The sequence below is a fragment of the Rhinoraja longicauda genome, chromosome 8 (genome assembly GCF_053455715.1).
Source record: "Rhinoraja longicauda isolate Sanriku21f chromosome 8, sRhiLon1.1, whole genome shotgun sequence".
In the NCBI taxonomy this organism is placed as follows: Eukaryota; Metazoa; Chordata; class Chondrichthyes; order Rajiformes; family Arhynchobatidae; genus Rhinoraja; species Rhinoraja longicauda.
In genome coordinates this window covers 1,930,439-1,950,609 of record NC_135960.1, presented here as the reverse complement: position 1 = coordinate 1,950,609, position 20,171 = coordinate 1,930,439, and the positions used below count along the sequence as shown (strand labels likewise).

Below are 20,171 nucleotides of genomic sequence, written 5' to 3'. Positions count from 1 at the left end.
CCCGCACACGAGCACTATCACACACACACACGAGCACTATCACACACACACACACACACACACACACACACACGAGCACTATCTCGCACACACACTCACACACACACACAGACACTCACACACACGCACACGCACTCTCACAGACACACTCACACACACACTCACACACGCGCACACACACACGAGCACTATCAAACACACACACGAGCACTATCACACACACACACACACACACACACACACACACACACACACGAGCACTATCACACACACACACACACACACACACACACACACTCACACACACACTCACACACACTCACACACACACACACACACACACACACGAGCACTATCTCACACACACACACTCACACACACACACAGACACACACGAGCACTATCTCACACACACTCACACACACACTCACACTATCTCACACACACTCACATACACACACACACACTCACACTATCTCACACACACTCACACACACGAGCACTATCAAACACACACACACACTATCTCACACACACGCACACACTCACTCACACTATCTCACACACACACACGAGCACTATCAAGCACACACACACACGAGCACTATCTCACACGCACTCTCACTCACACACACACACACACACACACACACACACACACACTAGGGACAGTTCACATTTTATACCGAGCCAATTAACCAACAAACTCGTACGTCTTTGGAGTGTCGGAGGAAACCGGAGCGCCCGGAGAAAACCCACTTGGGAGAACGTACAAACTCCATACAGACGGCACCCGTGGTCGGGATGGAAGCCGGGTCTCTGGCGCTGTGAGGCAGCAGCTCTACCCGCTGCGCCACCGTGCCGCCCAGAGCAGACCAGGAGAGTTCAAGGTAAGTGGCAAAACAGGGAGAGATGGCTGTTTCTGATTGATCCAGGTTTAGGTTGATTGTTGTCACGTGTACAGAGGTACAGCTGAATGTGTCTCGCATGCCAAGAGTGTTTTATCCATGTACAAAAATGGAACAATTAAATTCTTACCTCCAGCAGCCCAACAGGTGTGAAAACACAGAACCTGATAGATAATGTAACACGGCAACAGCTGGAGATTACAGTCACAGTCTAGTTTATTGTCACGTGTACCGAGGTACAGTGAACAGCTTGTGTTGCGCGCTAACCAGTCAGCGGAAAGACAATACATGATTACAATCGAGCCGTCCACAGTGTACAGATACTGGATAAAGGGAATAACGTTCAGTGCAAGGTAAAGCCGGCAAAGTCCGATCAAGGATAGTCCGAGGGTCTCCAATGAGGTAGATGGGAGGTCAGGACCGCTCTCTAGTTGGTGAGAGGACGGTTCAGTTGCCTGATAACAGCCGGGAAGAAACTGCCCCTGAATCTGGAGGTGTGCGTTTCCACACTTCTGTACCTCTTGCCCGATGGGAGAGGGGAGAAGAGGGAGTGGCCGGGGTGAGACTGGTCCTTGATGATGCTGCTGGCCTTGCCGAGGCAGCGTGAGGTGTAGATGGAGTCGGTGGGAGGGAGGTTGGTTTGTGTGATGGTCTGGGCTGCGTCCACAACTCTGCGGTTTCTCGCGGGTCGTGGATGGAGCTGTTCCCAAACCGTGCCGCGATGCGTCCCGGTAAAAAGCTCTCTACGGCGCGGCTGTAGAAGTTGGTGAGAGTTGTCGGGGGCGTGCCGAATCTCCTGACCTTCTGAGGAGGTAGAGGCAGGCGTTGGTGAGCTTTCTTAGTCGTTGGTTCAGTGTGGGCGGTCCAGGAGGAGTTGTTGGTGATGTTGGCTCCGGGGAATTTGGAGTTTTCAACTCTCTACATCAACGTTGTCAATGCAGACTGGGGGTACATGGACTGCTTCATTCCTGAAACCCATCACTATCTCCTTTGTCTTGCTGACATTGAGAGAAAGGTTGACCCAAGATGCTGGAGTAACTCAGCGGGTCAGGCAGCATCTGTGGAGAACATGGATAGGTGACGTTTCACAGAGTGCTGGAGTAACTCAGCGGGTCAGGCAGCATCTCGGGAGGGTAGGAATGGGTCTGAGGAAGGGTCTCGACCCGAAACATCACCCATTCCTTCTCTCCACACTGTTGTTGTTGGTCCTTCGGGTTGGAAGATGACCATGACTTCACTTCCAGTTGGAGGATTGGTGACTGTGGGTCCGGAAGTGACTGGTGAGGCCAATCCGTGCCCGGAAGGCATGCCCACAAGTGGATGGGTGCTGCAGTGGAAGTGGAGGTAGCCCGGGCCTTGAGCGCGGTGCGTTTCCTCTGGGCCTCTGCAGTGCGTCTGTTCTCTGCTGCACGGGCTCCTGTGGTGAGCTCGCTACGCCAGGTTGGGACGGGCCAGAACAAGAGACTCCCAAGTGTTGAGGTTGATGTCCAAGTCTTTGAGGGACACTTTGAGGCAGTCCTTAAACCGTTTCTTCTGTCCTCCTACTGAGCGCTTGCCCTGACACAGTTCTCCATACAGAAGCTGTTTTGGCAGTCGACTCTCGGGCATTCTGACGACATGGCCTGCCCATCTGGCTTGGGCTTTCCGTAGGAGGGTGTGGACGCTGGGGATTCCGGCCCATTCCAAGACCTCTGTGTCGGGAATTTTGTCCTGCCACCTGATGTGAAGGAGACTGCGTAGGCAGCTCAAGGGAAAGTGGTTGAGCTGTTTGGCATGTCTGCTGTAGACAGTCCAGGTCTCACTGGCATAGAGAAGAGTGGTGAGTACCACTGCACGGTAGACCTTCAGTTTGGTGGTGAGGCCGAGTCCACTCCACTCCCAAACATTCTCACGTAGTCGCCCAAAGGCAACGCTGGCCTTGGCAATCCTGTTGTTGACCTCAGCTCAATGTTCACCACTCGCCAGAGAGTGTACTGCCCAGATAGGTCAAGCTGTCGACTGCCTGTAGGTTCTGCCCACTGTATCACTGTATGAAGGGCCTGTTTCCACACTGTATCACTGTATGAAGGGCCTGTTTCCACACTGTATCACTGTACGAAGGCCCTGTTTCCACACTGTATCACTCTGTGAAGGCCCTGTTTCCACACTGTATCACTCTGTGAAGGCCCTGTTTCCACACTGTATCACTGTACGAAGGCCCTGTTTCCACACTGTATCACTGTATGAAGGGCCCGTTTCCACACTGTATCACTGTATGAAGGGCCCTGTTTCCACACTGTATCACTCTGTGAAGGCCCAGTTTCCACACTGTATCACTCTGTGAAGGCCCTGTTTCCACACTGTATCACTCTGTGAAGGCCCTGTTTCCACACTGTATCACTGTACGAAGGCCCTGTTTCCACACTGTATCACTGTACGAAGGCCCTGTTTCCACACTGTATCACTGTGTGAAGGGCCAGTTTCCACACTGTATCACTGTATGAAGGGCCCGTTTCCACACTGTATCACTCTGTGACTGTGTGACTCTACGATAGAACTTTATTCATTCCTGGAGGGACATTGGTCAGCCGACAGTCACGACACACAACAAACCCACACGAAACCTTGAAATTAAAATTAAATTAAAAGTGAGAGAAAAAACATTAAACCACAAACGATTCCTGAACTGATTTTCGTTCATTGAACAGCGATGACCAATTGATGTCACGCCCAGCTGACAAACACTGAACCTTGCCCTGATCGCATCGCACACCCTGTTCTGTTGATTCTCTTGCCATGAGTAATTCAGCAGAATCGAGGACCAGTCTCACCCCCGGTCACTCCCTCTTCTCCCCTCTCCCATCGGGCAAGAGGTACAGAAGTGTGGAAACGCACACCTCCAGATTCAGGGGCAGTTTCTTCCCGGCTGTTATCAGGCAACTGAACCGTCCTCTCACCAACTAGAGAGCGGTCCTGACCTCCCATCCACCTCATTGGAGACCCTCGGACTATCTTTATCTTGCACTGAACGTTATTCCCTTTATCCTGTAGCTGCACACTGTGGACGGCTCGATTGTAATCACATATTGTCTTTCCACTGACTGGATAACGCGCAGCAAAAGCTTCTCACTGTAACTCGGTACACGGGACAATAATAAAAAACGAAACTAAACGAATTGTGAATTGGTACATCTCTCTCCCTCTGTCACTCTCTCTGTCTCTATCTGTCTCTCTCTGTCTCTATCTGTCTCTCTCTCTCTCTCTCTCTCTCTCTCTCTCTCTCTCTCTCTCTCTCTCTCTCTCTCTCTCTGTCTCCTCTGTCTTTCTCTGTCTCTCTCCCTGTCTCTCTAACTGACTTTCTCTCTATCTCTCTCTCTCACTTTATCTGTGTCTCTGTCCCTGTCTCTCTAACTCTGACTTTCTATCTTTCTGTCTCTCTTTGTGTCTCCCTCTCCCTCCCTCCCTCCCTCCCTCCCTCCCTCCCTCCCTCCCTCCCTCCCTCCCTCCCTCCCTCCCTCCCTCCCTCCCTCCCTCCCTCCCTCCCTCCCTCCCTCCCTCCCTCCCTCCCTCCCTCCCTCCCTCCCTCCCTCCCTCTCTCCCTCCCTCCCTCCCTCCCTCCCTCCCTCCCTCCCCCTCCCTCCCTCTCCCTCCCTCCCTCCCTCCCTCCCTCCCTCCCTCCCTCCCTCCCTCCCTCCCTCCCTCTCTCTCTCTCTCTCTCTCTCTCCCTCCCTCCCTCCCTCCCTCCCTCTCTCTCTCTCTCCCTCCCTCCCTCCCTCCCTCCCTCCCTCCCTCCCTCCCTCCCTCCCTCCCTCTGCCCTGTAAGTGTTGGTGGGGCCAGGTTAACCTGTGGCTCCAGGATCAAGGTACAACAGGTGTTGGCCACACAAGCTTCTCTCTGGTTCCTGTCAGGCTGTAGCTTTTGAAGGTAAGTCTCCCGGTTCTCGGTGATAACTGTCGATGGTAACGTTCACTGATGAATTCCTTACTGACCTTTGGAGATGAACAAGCAGCCGTGCTCAGATTCGATAAGAGGAAGGGCCGGTTAGTGACGTTCAGACAAGGGCACGGATCGGAAAGATGCAGTGGGACTTCAGCCAAAGGCAGACAAGGATGAGAGGGGATCTTATCGAAGCGTATAAGATTATTAAGGGGTTGGACACGCTAGAGGCAGGAAACATGTTCCCAATGTTGGGGGAGTCCAGAACAAGGGGCCACAGTTTAAGAATAAGGGGTAGGCCATTTAGAACGGAGATGTGGAAAAACGTTTTCAGTCAGAGAGTTGTGAATCTGTGGAATTCTCTGCCTCACAAGGCAGTGGAGGCCAATTCTCTGAATGCATTCAAGAGAGAGCTAGATAGAGCACTTAAGGATAGAGGGGGTATGGGGAGAAGGCAGGAACGGGGTACTGATTGAGAATGATCAGCCATGATCACATTGAATGGCGGTGCTGGCTCGAGAGGCCGAATGGCCTCCTCCTGCACCTATTGTCTATTGTCCATTAAATGGGTTTAGTTCGGGAGGTCACCTTGGCCAGCATGGACGTGATGGGCCGAAGGGCCTGTTTCTGTGACACGCTGTTTGTGATATCTCCAATCAGAACACGCACTTACAAGCCAAGAGTAAAAACATTTAACATGGAAAATAGGTGCAGGAGGAGGCCATTTGGCCCTTCGAGCCAGCACCGCCATTCAATGTGATCATGGCTGATCATTCTCAATCAGTACCCCGTTCCTGCCTTCTCCCCATACCCCCTGACTCCGCTATCCTTAAGAGCTCTATCTAGATCTCTCTTGAATGCATTCAGAGAATTGGCCTCCACTGCCTTCTGAGGCAGAGAATTCCACAGATTCACAACTCTCTAACTGAAAAAGTTTTTCCTCGTCTCCGTTCTAAATGGCCTACCCCTTATTCTTAAACTGTGTGGCCCCTGGTTCTGGACTCCCCCGACATCGGGAACATGTTTCCTGCCTCTAACGTGTCCAACCCCTTAATAATCTTATACGTTTCAATAAGAACCCGCACGTCTTTGGAGCGTGGGAGGAAACCGGAAAAAACTCGCGCAGGTCACGGGGAGAACGTACGAACTCCGTACAGACAGCGCCCATGGTCGGGATCGAACCCGTCTCACCGTCTACACTCAATTCTCTCACCGATGACGGTCAGCGTACCAAACGCATTATTCACCACCTTATCTACCTGTGACAGCATCTTCAGGACTCTCTGTACCTGTGCTCTTTGATCCCACTGCTCGACAACACTCCCTAATGTCCTGCCGTTCACTGTGAAGAATCTGCCCTGGGTTTAACTTCCAGTCTCTCCCCAAAATACCAAATACCTGCGGGTTTACTTTAGTTTAGTTTAGTTTAGAGATACAGCGCGGAAACAGCCCCCTTCGGCCCACCGGGTCCGCGCCGACCAGCGATCCCCGCACACTAACACTATCCTACACACACTAGGGACAACTTTTACATTTACACCAAGCCAATTAACCTGCAAACCTGCACGTCTTTGGAGTGTGGGAGGAAACCGAAGATCTCGGAAAAATCTACGGGGAGAACGTACAAACTCCGTACAGATAGCGCCCGTGGTCGGGATGGAACCCGGGTCTCCGGCGCTGTGTTCGCTGTAAGGTAGCAACTCTACCGCTGCGCCACCGTGACCGCCCATTGGTAGGTTAATTTAGGTCAACCAGGGGCGCCGTCTGTACGGAGTTTGCACGTTCTCCCCGTGACCTGCGTGGGTTTTCTCCGGGCGCTCCGGTTTCCTCCCACACTCCAAAGATGTGCAGGTTTGTAGGTTAATTGGCTTCGGTAAAAATCGTGAATTGCCCCTCGTGTGTGTGTAGGATAGTGTTAGTGTGTGGGGATCACTGGTCGGCGCGGACCCGGTGGGCCGAAGGGCCTGTTTCCGCGCTGTATCTCTAAACTAAACTAAACTAAGCTAAGGTGGTGTGAGACAAAAGCGTTGAAGAGTTGGGAATTGTGAAGCTAGAGGAAGGAATGTAGGTGGAGGGGGGAGAGGAAGGAGAGAAGTAGGTTGAGTCCAGATGGGGCAGAGGTGGAGTGGGAGGGAAGGTGGGAGGGGGATTGTGGGGTGGGAGTGGTTTAGCTACCTAACATTGGAGAATTAATTCATATGATTGGAAAGACCGGGCTTGTATTCACTGGAGTTTAGAAGGATGAGAGGGGGATCTTATAGAGACGTGTAAAATTATAAATGGACTGGACAAGCTAGACGCAGGAAAAATGTTCCCAATGTCGGGGGAGTCCAGAACCAGGGGCCACACAGTCTAAGAATAAAGGGGAGGCCATTTAAAACTGTGGTGAGAAGAAACTTTTTCACCCAGAGAGTTGTGAATTTGTGGAATTCTCTGCCACAGAGGGCAGTGGAGGCCGATTCACTGGATGAATTTAAGAGAGTTAGATAGAGCTCTAGGGGCTAGTGGAATCAAGGGATATGGGGAGAAGGCAGGCACGGGTTACTGATTGTGGACGATCAGCCATGATCACAATGAATGGCGGTGCTAGTTCGAAGGGCCGAATGGCACCTATTTTCGATGTTTCTATGGCAATTGTTTTTACTTGTTGGCTTGTAAGTGCGTGTTGTGTTTGGAGATAATAGAGCTAACAGCACACCCTTCACACAAACAGCGTGTCACAGAAACAGGCTCTTCGCCCCATCAGGTCCATGCTGGCCAAAGTGTCTTCCTGAACTAAACCCATTTGCCTCCCTTCGGCTGAAACACCGCTTCATCTTTCCGATCCGTGCACTTGTCCAAATGTCTTATCAACAATGTTCTTAAGTGGCAGGAGCAGAATTAGGCCATTCGGCCATCGAGTCTACTCCGCCATTCAATCACGGCTGATCTATCTCTCCCTCCTAACCCCATTCTCCTGCCTTCTCCCCATAACCCCTGACACCCGCACTGATCTGTCAATCTTAAAAATATCCATTGGCTTGGCCTCCACTGCCTCTATAAGTGCCTTAAGTCCCGTAGTCAGGTTTAAACCAGGGAGCCTGGCACTGTGAGGTAGCAACGCCAACTGTGGTTAGAGCCATAGAGTGATACAGTGTGGAAACAGGCCCCTCGGCCCAACTTGCCCACACCGGCCAACATGCCCCATCTACACTAGTCCCACCTGCCTGCGTTTGGCCCATACCTGTCCTATCCATGTACCTGTCCAAAAGTTTCTTAAATGTTAGGATAGTCCCAGCCTCAACTACCTCCTCCGGCAGCTCGTTCCATACACCCACCACCCTCTGTGTGGAAAAGTTACCCCTCAGATTCCTATTAAATCTTTTCCCCCCTGGTCTAGTCCTAGGGTTGCCAACTTCCTCACTCCCAAATACAGGACAAGGTGACGTCACCGCCCCGTGCCCCACGTGACCTCACCCAGCCAGCGGCCACGTGCTCCTGCTCCACCAATGGCGGTCGCCCGGGCTGGGAGGCGGGTTGCGTAGCAACCTCCGTTAGGCGAACACACTCGGCCCCGCTCCCCGAACACACTCCGTTAGCCTACACTGTCCAGGCCTACAGCGGCCCCCGGGCCTACAGTTGTTTGGGCCTACAGTGTCCGGGCCTACACTGTCCGGGCCTACAGCGTCTGGGCCTACACTGTCCGGGCCTACAGCGTCCGGGCCTACAGCGTCCGGGCCTACAATGTCTGGGCCTACAGTGTCCGGGCCTACAGCGTCCGGGCCTACAGCGTCCAGGCCTACAGCATCCGGGACTACAATGTCTGGGCCTACAGCGTCCGGGCCTACAGCGTCCGGGCCTACAATGTCTGGGCCTACAGCGTCCGGGCCTACAGCGTCCGGGCCTACAGCGTCTGGGCCTACACTGTCCGGGCCTACAGCATCCGGGCCTACAGCGTCCGGGCCTACAGCGTCTGGGCCTACAGCGTCTGGGCCTACAATGTCTGGGCCTACAGCGTCTGGGCCTACAGCGTCCGGGCCTACAGCGTCTGGGCCTAAAAGGGGACAAGGGCGGTCCCGTACAGGACAAACCAATTTAGCCCAAAATCCGGGATGTCCCGGCTAATACGGGTCAGTTGGCAATCGTATCTGGACCCCCCTGGTCTGAGAGAGACCTGATTCCACGCTGTGTAGTTCTCTCTAGGCCAGTGGTGCAAGGGTGTGTTGCTCAATGGTAAAGGTGCAATCTGATCAAGATATGCCTCTATTACAGAGCAGGGTTCAAAGATTTCTATTTCTGTGACGGGAAATTGATAATACCCTTCACTTTTATAACCTGAAAGGTTTTTATGACCGGCTTAAACCTTGTTCCGATCTGGTTGTAAAACACTGGTAGGAGTATCTGCTTTTACAGCCCGCTGTTCACCAGCCACACACTTCACCGCTCGGTCACGCAGTCCTCTTTGCCTGGCCTTTGGTCACCTGTTGTAAAACCGCTTCCGGGCCTACAGCGTCCGGGCCTACAGCGTCCGGGCCTACAGCGTCCCGGCCTACAGCGTCCGGGCCTACAGCGTCCGGGCCTACAGCGTCCTGGCCTACAGCGTCCGGGCCTACAGCGTCCGGGCCTACAGCGGCACGGTGGCGCAGTGGTAGAGTTGCTGCCTTACAGCGAATGCAGCGCCGGAGACTCAGGTTCGATCCTGACTACGGGCACCGTCTGTACGGAGTTTGTAATTTCTCCCTGTGACCTGCGTGGGTTTTCTCTGGGCGCTCCGGTTTCCTCCCACACTCCAAAGACGTGCAGGTTTGTAGGTTAATTGGCTTGGTGTAAATGTAAATCATCCTTAGTGTGTGTGATAGAACTAGAGTACGGGCTGATTGGTGGTCGGCAGGGACCCGGTGGGCCGAAGGGCCTGCTTCCTGCTGTATCTCTAACGTCTAAAGTAAACTCTAAATTCCGCGTCTCTGCTTTTGACCTATACCCCTCTAAACATCTGACTAAATGTTTCTTAGATGTTGTGATAAGTTTAGTTTCAGGTTATAGATTAGTTTATTGTCTTTTGTACCAAGGTACAAGCGTATAAAATTATAAAAGGACTGGACAAGCTAGATGCAGGAAAAAATGTTCCCAATGTTGGGGGAGTCCAGAACCAGGGGCCACACAGTCTAAGAATAAAGGGGAGGCCATTTAAAACTGAGGTGAGAAAAAAAACCTTTTTCACCCAGAGAGTTGTGAAGTTGTGGAATTCTCTGCCACAGAGGGCAGTGGAGGCCGATTCACTGGATGGATTTGAGAGAGAGTTAGATAGAGCTCTAGGGGCTAGTGGAATCAAGGGATACGGGGAGAAGGCAGGAACGGGTTACTGATTGTGGACGATCAGCCATGATCACAATGAATGGCGGTGCTGGCTCGAAGGGCCAAATGGCCTCCTCCTGCACCTATTTTCTATGTTTATATATAAACATAGCACAAAAAGTAAGGACATTTGTGTTTGGTAGATTAATTCTTTGTTGTAACAATGCTTCTTGGCAATAAATCTTATACCGTTGGAAAGCCTGTTTATTTCCCTTTTAAATGGTGCCACATTTGTAAGGAACATGCATTTGTGGGATGAGCAGCAGAGCTGAGTATATGGGTTGCGCCCATGAAAAATTTGCCAAATCTTCTCTGCCAATGCCAAACAGCTTATTCTGCTGTTGCTATTGACTCTTGTTTTGAGCTTCTGGTACCCCCAGGTGCTGACAATCAGATGCCTGATTGGCACCTGATTGGCAGCATCTGTGAGCATGGGCCCTGCTACAGTGGTCAGTAGGTGTCTGCTCCAAGAATCGGCATGCCACGTTTGACTGATCTGGATAGGGCCCGTGCGATAGGGCAACTTCAAGCTGGTGTTCCGCAAAACCAAGTTGCGGCATTATTTGGAGTGAGCCTTAGTACCATCTCCAAAGTGAAGGCCAAGTTCCATATAACGGGGGATGTCAGAGACAGGCCGTGAAGTGGGCGTCCCAAGAAGACGACACCCGAAGAAGACCGTTTCCTCACCCTGTCAGCACTTAGGAACCATTGGCTGTCTTCTACAGATTTGCAGTCAAGGTTTGCAGGACGATATGGCCGACGGCTCTCTGCCCAGACAATTCGGAACAGACTGCACGCAGCCGATCTCCGGTCTCATAGGGCTGCCAGGAGGCCTGCCATGACTGCCCTTCACCGTCAGGCCCGTTTGCGCTGGTGTCGGCAACACGTGCACTGGAACCTGAACATGTGGAGGAACGTTATGTTCAGCGACGAGTCCAGATTCTGCCTACGGCAGTTGGATCATAGGGTCAAAGTGTGGAGAAGACGCGGAGAACACTATGCTGATTGCTGCACCGATAGAGTAACATCTTTTGGTGGAGGCAGTGTGATGGTGTGGGGCGGCATCTCCCTCACTGGAAAAACAAGGCTTGTCATCATTGGAGGCAATCTCAATGCAGAGAGATATCGAGATGAGATTCTGCAACCAGTGGCAATCCCATATCTCCACAGTCTGGGACCGAACTTTATCCTCCAAGATGACAATGCTCGCCCCCACAGAGCAGGGTTTCTCAGAGACTACCTCCAGAATTTGGGAGTGGAGAGGATGGAATGGCCTGCCAGCAGTCCTGACCTCAACCCCATTGAACACTTGTGGGATCAGCTTGGGCGTGCTGTTCGTGCCAGAGTGACCAACACAACCACGTTGGCTGACTTGGGACAAATGCTGGTTGAAGAATGGGATGCCATCCCACAACAGTGTGTGACCAGGCTGGTGACCAGCATGAGGAGGAGGTGCCAGGCTGTTGTGGCTGTGTATGGTTCTTCCACACGCTACTGAGGCTCCTGTTTATTAAATGAATAAATTGTTAAATTGCCAATATGTCTTGTTTCTTCAGACTTCAATCGTCCAATCCACCAAAACAACACCGAACAAGAGTCAATGGCAGAATAAGCTGTTTGGCATTGGCAGAGAAGATTTGGCAGATTTTTCATGGGCGCAACCCACATACTCAGCTCTGCTGCTCATCCCACAAATGCATGTTCCTTACAAATGTGGCGCCATTTAAAAGGGAAATAAACAGGCTTTCCAACGGTATAAGATTTATTGCCAAGAAGCATTGTTACAACAAAGAAATAATCTGCCAAACACAAATGTCCTTACTTTTTGTGCTATGTTATATAGATATATAGATATATGGATATAGAGATATACAGATATATAGATATAGAGATAGAGAGATATATAGATATATAAAGATAGAGAGAGAGATAGAGATATATATAGAGATAGAGATATAGATAGAGATACAGAGATATAAAGATACAAAGAGATATAGAGATATAGAGATATAGATGTGTATGTGTGTGTGTATAAAAACTAAACATTTTTCTCTCCCGTTTATTATACTGTTCCCTGTGTTGTATGTTTACTATTGTGTTGTGTAGCTGCCAGTAAGGATGTCATTGTTGTATCTGGGACACCTGGCAATACAACACTCTTGCCTCGTGACCTCAGAGCCCTGTGCTTGTTCCCCACAGACCACCATGACAGACGTGACCCCCGACACCTTCAAGACCCTGAACAAGACCACTCCGGGCATCCAGATATGGCGGATCGAGGCAAGTAGTGTGTCGCCAGCATGTCTAGTTTATTGTCACGTGCAACTAGGGGTTGCCAACTTCCTCACTCCCAAATACGGGACAAGGTGATGTCACCGCCCCGCGCCCCACGTGACCTCACCCAGCCAGCGGCCACGTGCTCCCGCTCCACCAACGGCGGCCGCCCGGGCCGGGAGGCGGGTTGCTATGCAACCTCCGTTAGGCGGCGCCCAGGCCTCCGGGCCTACACTGTCCGGGCCTACATTGTCCGGGACTACACTGTCCGGGCCTACACTGTCCGGGCCTACACTGTCCGGGACTACACTGTCCGGGACTACACTGTCCGGGACTACACTGTCCGGGCCTACACTGTCCGGGCCTACACTGTCCGGGCCTACACTGTCCGGGCCTACACTGTCCGGGCCTACAGTGTCTGGACCTACACTGTCCGGAGCTAAAATGTCGGAAACCCAGAGAGTCGGGCCCTAAACTGTCGGGGCCTAAACTGTCGGGGCCTAAACTGTCGGGACCTACAGAGTCGGGGCCTACAGTTTTGTGGCCTACAGCGTCCAGGCCTACAGCGCCCCCAGGGCCTAATACAGGACTTGGGCGGTCCCGTACGGGACAAGCCAATTTAGACCAAAATACGGGATGTCCCGTCTAATACGGGACAGTTGGTAACCCTACGTGTACCGAGGTACAGTGAAAAGCCTCCAGTCAGCGGAAAGACAATACATGATTACAATCGAGCCGTCCACAGTGTACAGATACAGGGTAAGGGAATCACGTTCAGTGCAAGGTAAAGCCGGCAAAGTCCGATCAGGGATAGACCGAGGGTCTCCAATGAGGTAGATGGGAGGTCAGGACCGCTCTCTAGTTGGTGAGAGGACGGTTCAGTCGCCTGATAACAGCCGGGAAGAAATTGTCCCTGAATCTGGAGGTGTGCGTTTTCACACTTCTGTACCTCTTGCCCGGTGGGAGAGGGGAGAAGAGGGAGTGACCGGGGGGGGGGGGGGGGAATTGGGGGAGTTTGGGGGGGTGGGGGTGGACGGGGGCTGGTGGGGTGGTGTCGTGTCAGGGTTGAAGCACTAACCGCTCCACAAGGTCACAGTTGTTGGGACATCAGTGTTGGGGATGTGACCGTCTCAGGCTGGAGTTCAGAGAAGATTTACGAGGACGTTGCCAGGACAAGAGGGTGTGAGCTACAGGGAGAGGTTGAGCAGACTGGGTCTCTATTCCATGGAGCGCAGGAGGATGAGGGGAGATCTTATAGAGGTGTACAAAATCATGAGAGGAATAGATCGGGTAGATGCACAGAGTCTCTTGCCAGAGTTGGGGAATCGAGGACCAGAGGACATAGGTTCAAGGTGAAGGGGGAAAGATTTAAGAGGAATCCGAGGGGTAACTTTTTTACACAGAGGGTGGTGGGTGTATGGAACGAGCTGCCGGAGGAGGTAGTTGAGGCTGGGACTATCCCAACGTTTAAGAAACAGTTGGACAGGTACATCGATAGGACAGGTTTGGAGGGATATGGACCAAGCGCAGGCAGGTGGGACTAGTGTAGATGGGACATTGTTGGCCGGTGTGGGCGAGTTGGGCCGAAGGGCCTGCTTCCACGCTGTGTCACTCTCTGACTCTAAGACAGGAAGGGTTTAGAGGGATATGGACCAAACGCAGGCAGGTGGGACTAGTATAGATGGGACATTTTGTCAGCATGGCCAAGTTGGGCCGAAGGGCCTGTGTCTGTGCTGTGTGACTGTCTCTTTTTCAGTCAGAGGGTTGTGAATCTGTGGAATTCTCTGCCTCAGAAGGCAGTGGAGGCCAATTCTCTGAATACATTCAAGAGGGAGCTAGATAGAGCTCTTAAGGATAGCGGAGTCAGGGGGTATGGGGAGAAGGCAGGAACGGGGTACTGATTGAGAATGATCAGCCATGATCACATTGAATGGCGGTGCTGGCTCGAAGGGCCGAATGGCCTCCTCCTGCACCTATTGTCTATTGAGTCTATGACTGTAACATGTGTGTTATTTTCACTTTTAGAAAATGCTGATGGTTCCTGTTCCTCAGAGGTCCTACGGCAACTTCTACGAAGGTGATTGCTACATCCTCTTTGCAGTAAGTAGATTCTGCTCCAACCTTCTCCCTTTGGTTCCCACTAGGGGTTGCCAACTTCCTCACTCCCAAATAAGGGACAAGGTGACGTCACCGCCCCGCGCCTCACGTGACCTCACCCAGCCGGCAGCCACGTGCTCCCGCTCCACCAATGGCGGCCGCCCGGGCCGGGAGGCGGGTTGCTACGCAACCTCCGTTAGGCGAACACACTCGGCCCCGCTCTCCGAACACACTCCTAGCCTACACTGTCCAGGCCTACAGCGGCCCCCGGGCCTACAGCGTCTGGGCCTACACTGTCCGGGCCTACAGCATCCGGGCCTACATTGTCCGGGCCTACCGTGCCCCCCGGGCCTACAGCGTCCGGGCCTACAGCGTCTGGGCCTACAGCGTCCGGGCCTACAGTGTTCGGGCCTACAGTGTCCCCCGGGCCTACAGCGTCCGGGCCTACAGCGTCCGGGCTTACAGCGTCCGGGCCTACAGCGTCCGGGCCTACAGTGTCCCCCGGGCCTACAGCGTCCGGGCCTACCGTGCCCCCCGGGCCTACAGTGTCCGGGCCTACAGCGTCCGGGCCTACAGCGTCCGGGCCTACAGCGGCCCCCGGGCCTAATACGGGACAAGGGCGGTCCTGTACGGGACAAACCAATTTAGCCCAAAATACGGGATGTCCCTGCTAATACGGGACAGTTGGCGACCCTAGTTCTCACACTGGCACACACACTCACACACACTCGCACACACACACACACACAGACACACACACACACTACACACAGACACACGCACACACACATAAACCACACACAGACACACACACACAGACACACTCACACACACACACTCACACGCATGCACACACACGCACACACACACATACGCACACACACACGCATGCACACACACACGCACTCACACACGCGCACACACACTCACACAAAACCCATTAGTAGTGCAACTCTAAACGTGGCTTCACTAACGTCTTATACAACTGCAACATGACCTCCCATCTTCCATACTCAATACTCGGCCTGATGAAGGCCAATGTGCCCAAGGCCTATTTGGCCAGGCTGTGTACCCACAACGCCACAGCATTGGAACCATGGTCCAGCCATCCCAGCCGTTCCCCCGTCGATCTCCTCCTCCCTCCCTCGCCTCCACAGACTCGGCGGGCCAGGGGCTCCCTCACCTACGACATCCACTTCTGGATCGGGAGGACCTCGAGCCAGGACGAGCAGGACGCAGCCGCCATCTACAGCGGCCAGATGGACGACCATCTCGGGGGAGCGGCCGTCCAGCACCGCGAGACGCAGGGATACGAGGCCCAGACCTTCCGGGGCTACTTCAAGAAGGGGTTAATGTGAGTACACCAGGAGCCATGGGCGGTCACGGTGGCGCAGCGGGTAGAGCTGCTGCCTCACAGCGCCGGAGACCCGGGTTCCATCCCGACTACGGGCGCCGTCTGTACGGAGTTTGCACGTTCTCCCCGTGACCTGCGTGGGTTTTCTCCGAGATCTTCGGTTTCCTCCCACAGTCCAAAGACGTGCAGGTTTGTAGGTTAATTGGCTTGGTGTAAATGTAAAAATTGTCCCTAGTGTGTGTAGGATAGTGTTAGTGTGCGGGGATCGCTGGTCGGCGCGGACTCGGTGGGCCGAAGGGCCTGTTTCCGCGCTGTATCTCTAAACTAAACGGAACTAAAATAATAGCCTTTCATAAGGTCATAAGTTCTAGAGGCAGAATTAGGCCATTCGGCCCATCATGTCTACTCAAGAACGATCCCAGGAATGAGTTGGATAACCTACGATGAGCGTTTGTGGGCACTGGGCCTGTACTCACTGGAGTTTAGAAGGATGAGGGGAGGGGGCCTCATTGAAACGTACAGAATAGTGAAAGGCTTAGAAACATAGAAATATAAGTGCAGGAGGTGGCCATTCGGCCCTTCGATTCAGCACCGCTATTCAATATGATCATGGCTGATCATCCACAATCAGTACCTCGTTCCTGCCTTCTCCCCATATCCCTTGATTCCGTTAGCCCGAAGAGCTAAATCTAACTCTCTCTTGAAAGAGAGAAGGAGAACTCTCTTGAAGGCCTCACTGCCCTCTGTGGCAGAGAATTCCACAGATTCACAACTCTCTGGGTGGAAAAGTCTTTCCAATTTGTTTCATTGGGTTGTTTAAATTAATATTGACTAGCTAATTAATTTATTGCATCGTATGGGAGGCGCATTCCCAATCTCGTTGTACCCCTGTACAATGACAATAAAGATATATTGTATTGTATTGTATTGTAAATGGCCTACCCCTTATTCTTAAACTGTGTGGCCCCTGGTTCTGGACTCCCCCAACATGGGGAAGATTTACTTTCCTGCATCTAGCCTGTCCAATCCTTTAAGAGTTTTGTACGTTTCTATAAGATTCCCTCTCATCCTCGACCAATGCCTTTCATAAGTTCATAAGTTATAGGAGCAGAATTAGGCCATTCGGCCCATCGTGTCTACTCAAGAACGATCCCAGGAATGAGTGGGTTAACCTATGATGAGCGTTTGTGGGCACTGGGCCTGTACTCGCTGGAGTTTAGAAGGATGAGGGGGGACCTCATTGAAACGTACAGAATAGTGAGCGGCCTGGATAGAGTGGATGTGGAGAGGATGTTTCCACTAGTGGGAGAGTCTAGGACCAGAGGGCACAGCCTCAGAATTAAAGGACGTTCCTTTAGGAAGGAGATGAGGAGGAATTTCTTCAGTCAGAGGGAGGTGAAACTGTGGAATTACGTTGCCACAGACGGCTGTGGAGGCCACAAGTCAGTGGGTATTTTTAAGGCAGAAATAGATAGATTGTTGATCAGTGCGGGTGTCAGGGATTATGGGGAGAAGGCAGGAGAATGGGGTTAGGAGGGAGAGATAGAGTGTGCCTGCAGTTTTGTTTAGGAAAAAAACTGCAGATGCTGGTTAAAATCGAAGGTAGACACAAGATGCTGGAGTAACTCAGAGGGACAGGCAGCATCAAAAACAAAAAAACGTCACCCATTCCTTCTCTCCCGAGATGCTGCCTGACCCGCTGATTACTCCAGCACTCTGTGAAACGTCACCTATCCGCGTTCTCCACAGATGCTGCCTGACCCGCCGAGTTACTCCAGCACTCTGTGAAACGTCACTTATCCGCGTTCTCCACAGATGCTGCCTGACCCGCTGAGTTACTCCAGCACTCTGTGAAACGTCACCTATCCATGTTCTCCACAGATGCTGCCTGAGGAATTTGAGGAAGGATATTCTTGCTATGGAGGGTGTGCAGCGTAGGTTCACTAGGTTAATTCCCGGAATGTCGGGATTGTCGTATGTTGAAAGGCTGCAGCGATTGGGCTTGTATACACTGGAATTTAGAAGGATGAGGGGGGATCTTATTGAAACATATAAGATAATTAGGGGATTGGACACATTAGAGGCAGATAACATGTTCCCAATGTTGGGGGAGTCCAGAACAAGGGGCCACAGTTTAAGAATAAGGGGTAGGCCATTTAGAACGGAGATGAGGAAGAACTTTTTCAGTCAGAGAGTGGTGAAGGTGTGGAATTCTCTGCCTCAGAAGGCAGTGGAGGCCAGTTCGTTGGATGCTTTCAAGAGAGAGCTGGATAGAGCTCTTAAGGATAGCGGAGTGAGGGGGTATGGGGAGAAGGCAGGAACGGGGTACTGATTGAGAGTGATCAGCCATGATCGCATTGAATGGCGGTGCTGGCTCGAAGGGCTGAATGGCCTACTCCTGCACCTATTGTCTATTGTCTATTGTCTATTGACCCGCTGAGTTACTCCAGCATGTCATGTCCACCTGTGGTTTAGTTTAGTTTAGAGGCTGAAGTTGAAACATGCTCGTCAGCGCGCAGAGTCCGCGCCGACAGGCGGCCGCCCGTGAACCTTGCATTGTGTTCCAACAGCTACAAACGGGGAGGTGTCGCGTCGGGCCTGAAGCACGTGGAGACCAACGCTTACAACGTCCAGAGGCTTCTGCAGGTGAAGGGTCGGAAGAACATCCACGCCACTGAGGTGAGCACCAACCCCCACGCCCCCTCCCCACATCCCAGTGCCCGGTGGGCAGCACGGTGGCACAGTGGTAGAGGTTAGTGTAGAGATACAGCGCGGAAACAGGCCCCTTCGGCCCACCGTGTCCGCGCCGACCAGCGATCCCCGCACACTGACACTATCCCACACACACACTAGGGGACAATGTTTACATTTACCCGAAGCCAAATAACCCACAAACCTGCACGTCTTTGGAGTGCGGGAGGAAACCGGAACGCCTGGAGAAAACCCACGCAGGTCACGGGGAGAACGTACAAGAGTCAGGGGGTATGGGGAGAATGATGATTGAGAATGATCAGCCATGATCGCATTGAATGGCGGTGCTGGCTCAAAGGGCCGAATGGCCTCCTCCTGCACCTATTGTCCGTACTGACAGCGCCCGTAGTCGGGATGGAACCCGAGTCTCCGGCGCTGCATTCGCTGTAAGGCGGCAACTCTACCGCTGTGCCACCTTGCTGTCTCTGAGCTGTTGCCTCAGCGCGCCAGAGACCCGGGTTCAATCCCCACCACGGGCGCTGTCTGTGCGGATTTTGCACGTTCTCCCCGTGACCCGCATGGGTTTTCTCCGGGTGCTCCGGTTTCCTCCCACACTCCAAACACGTGTGGGTTTGTGGGTTAATTGGCTTCTGTTAATTGTTCCCCGTGTGTGTAGGCTAGTGCCAGTGTACAGTGTGATCGCTGGTCAGCGCCGACGGAAGAGCCTATTTCAACGCTGCATCTCGAAACTAAACTGAACTGAACTAAACTACGGGCGCTGTCTGTACGGAGTTTGTACGTTCTCCCCGTGACCTGCGTGGGTTTTCTCCGGGCGCTCCGGTTTCCTCCCACACTGCAAAGACGTGCGGGTTTGTAGGTTAATTGGCTTGGTATAAACATTTTTTAAATTGTCCCTAGTGTGTGTAGGATAGTGTTAGTGTGCGGGGATCGCTGGTCGGCGCGGACCCGGTGGGCCGAAGGGCCTGTTTCCGCGCTGTATCTCTAAACTAAACTAAAACCCCCAGCCTCCCATGTACTAGGGTGCAGGAAGGAACTGCAGATGCTGCTTTACACCGAAGATAGACACAAAATGCTGGAGTAACTCAGCCGGTCAGGCAGCATCTGTGGAGAACATGGACAGGTGACGTAACACAGAGTGCTGGAGTAACTCAGCGGGTCAGGCAGCATCTGTGGAGAACATGGACAGGTGACGTAACACAGAGTGCTGGAGTAACTCAGCAGGTCAGGCAGCATCTGTGGAGAACATGGATAGGTGACGTTTCACAGAGTGCTGGAGTAACTCAGCGGGTCAGGCAGCATCTGTGGAGAGAAGGAATGGGTGACGTTTCGGGTCGAGACCCTTCTTCGGACATGCACTAGTTTGGTTTAGTTGAGAGATACAGAGAGGAAACAGGCCCTTCGGCCCACTGAGTCCGTGCCGACCAGCCATCACCTTTTCCCATCAATGACCATAAACTAGACTAAACCCGTTCCGCACCACACACAAACATGGGACAATTTACAGAGGCCAATTAACCCACAAACCTGCACATCTTTGGAGTGTGGGAGGAAACCGGAGCGCCCGGAGGAAACCCAC

General features: G+C 52.6%; 1 protein-coding gene across 1 annotated transcript in view; it reads left to right on the top strand.

Moving 5' to 3' along the window:
- Positions 1–382: 382 nt before the first annotated feature.
- The window catches only part of LOC144595710 (villin-1-like), a 54,163-nt gene continuing 34,374 nt past the window's right edge, over positions 383–20,171 (top strand). The window contains exons 1-5 of the mRNA XM_078403254.1: positions 383–890; positions 12,358–12,438; positions 14,458–14,532; positions 15,687–15,883; positions 18,454–18,562. Coding sequence (XP_078259380.1) covers positions 12,364–12,438; positions 14,458–14,532; positions 15,687–15,883; positions 18,454–18,562 — 456 coding nt within the window. The 5' untranslated portion in view covers positions 383–890; positions 12,358–12,363. The remainder of the gene's footprint in view (positions 891–12,357; positions 12,439–14,457; positions 14,533–15,686; positions 15,884–18,453; positions 18,563–20,171) is intronic.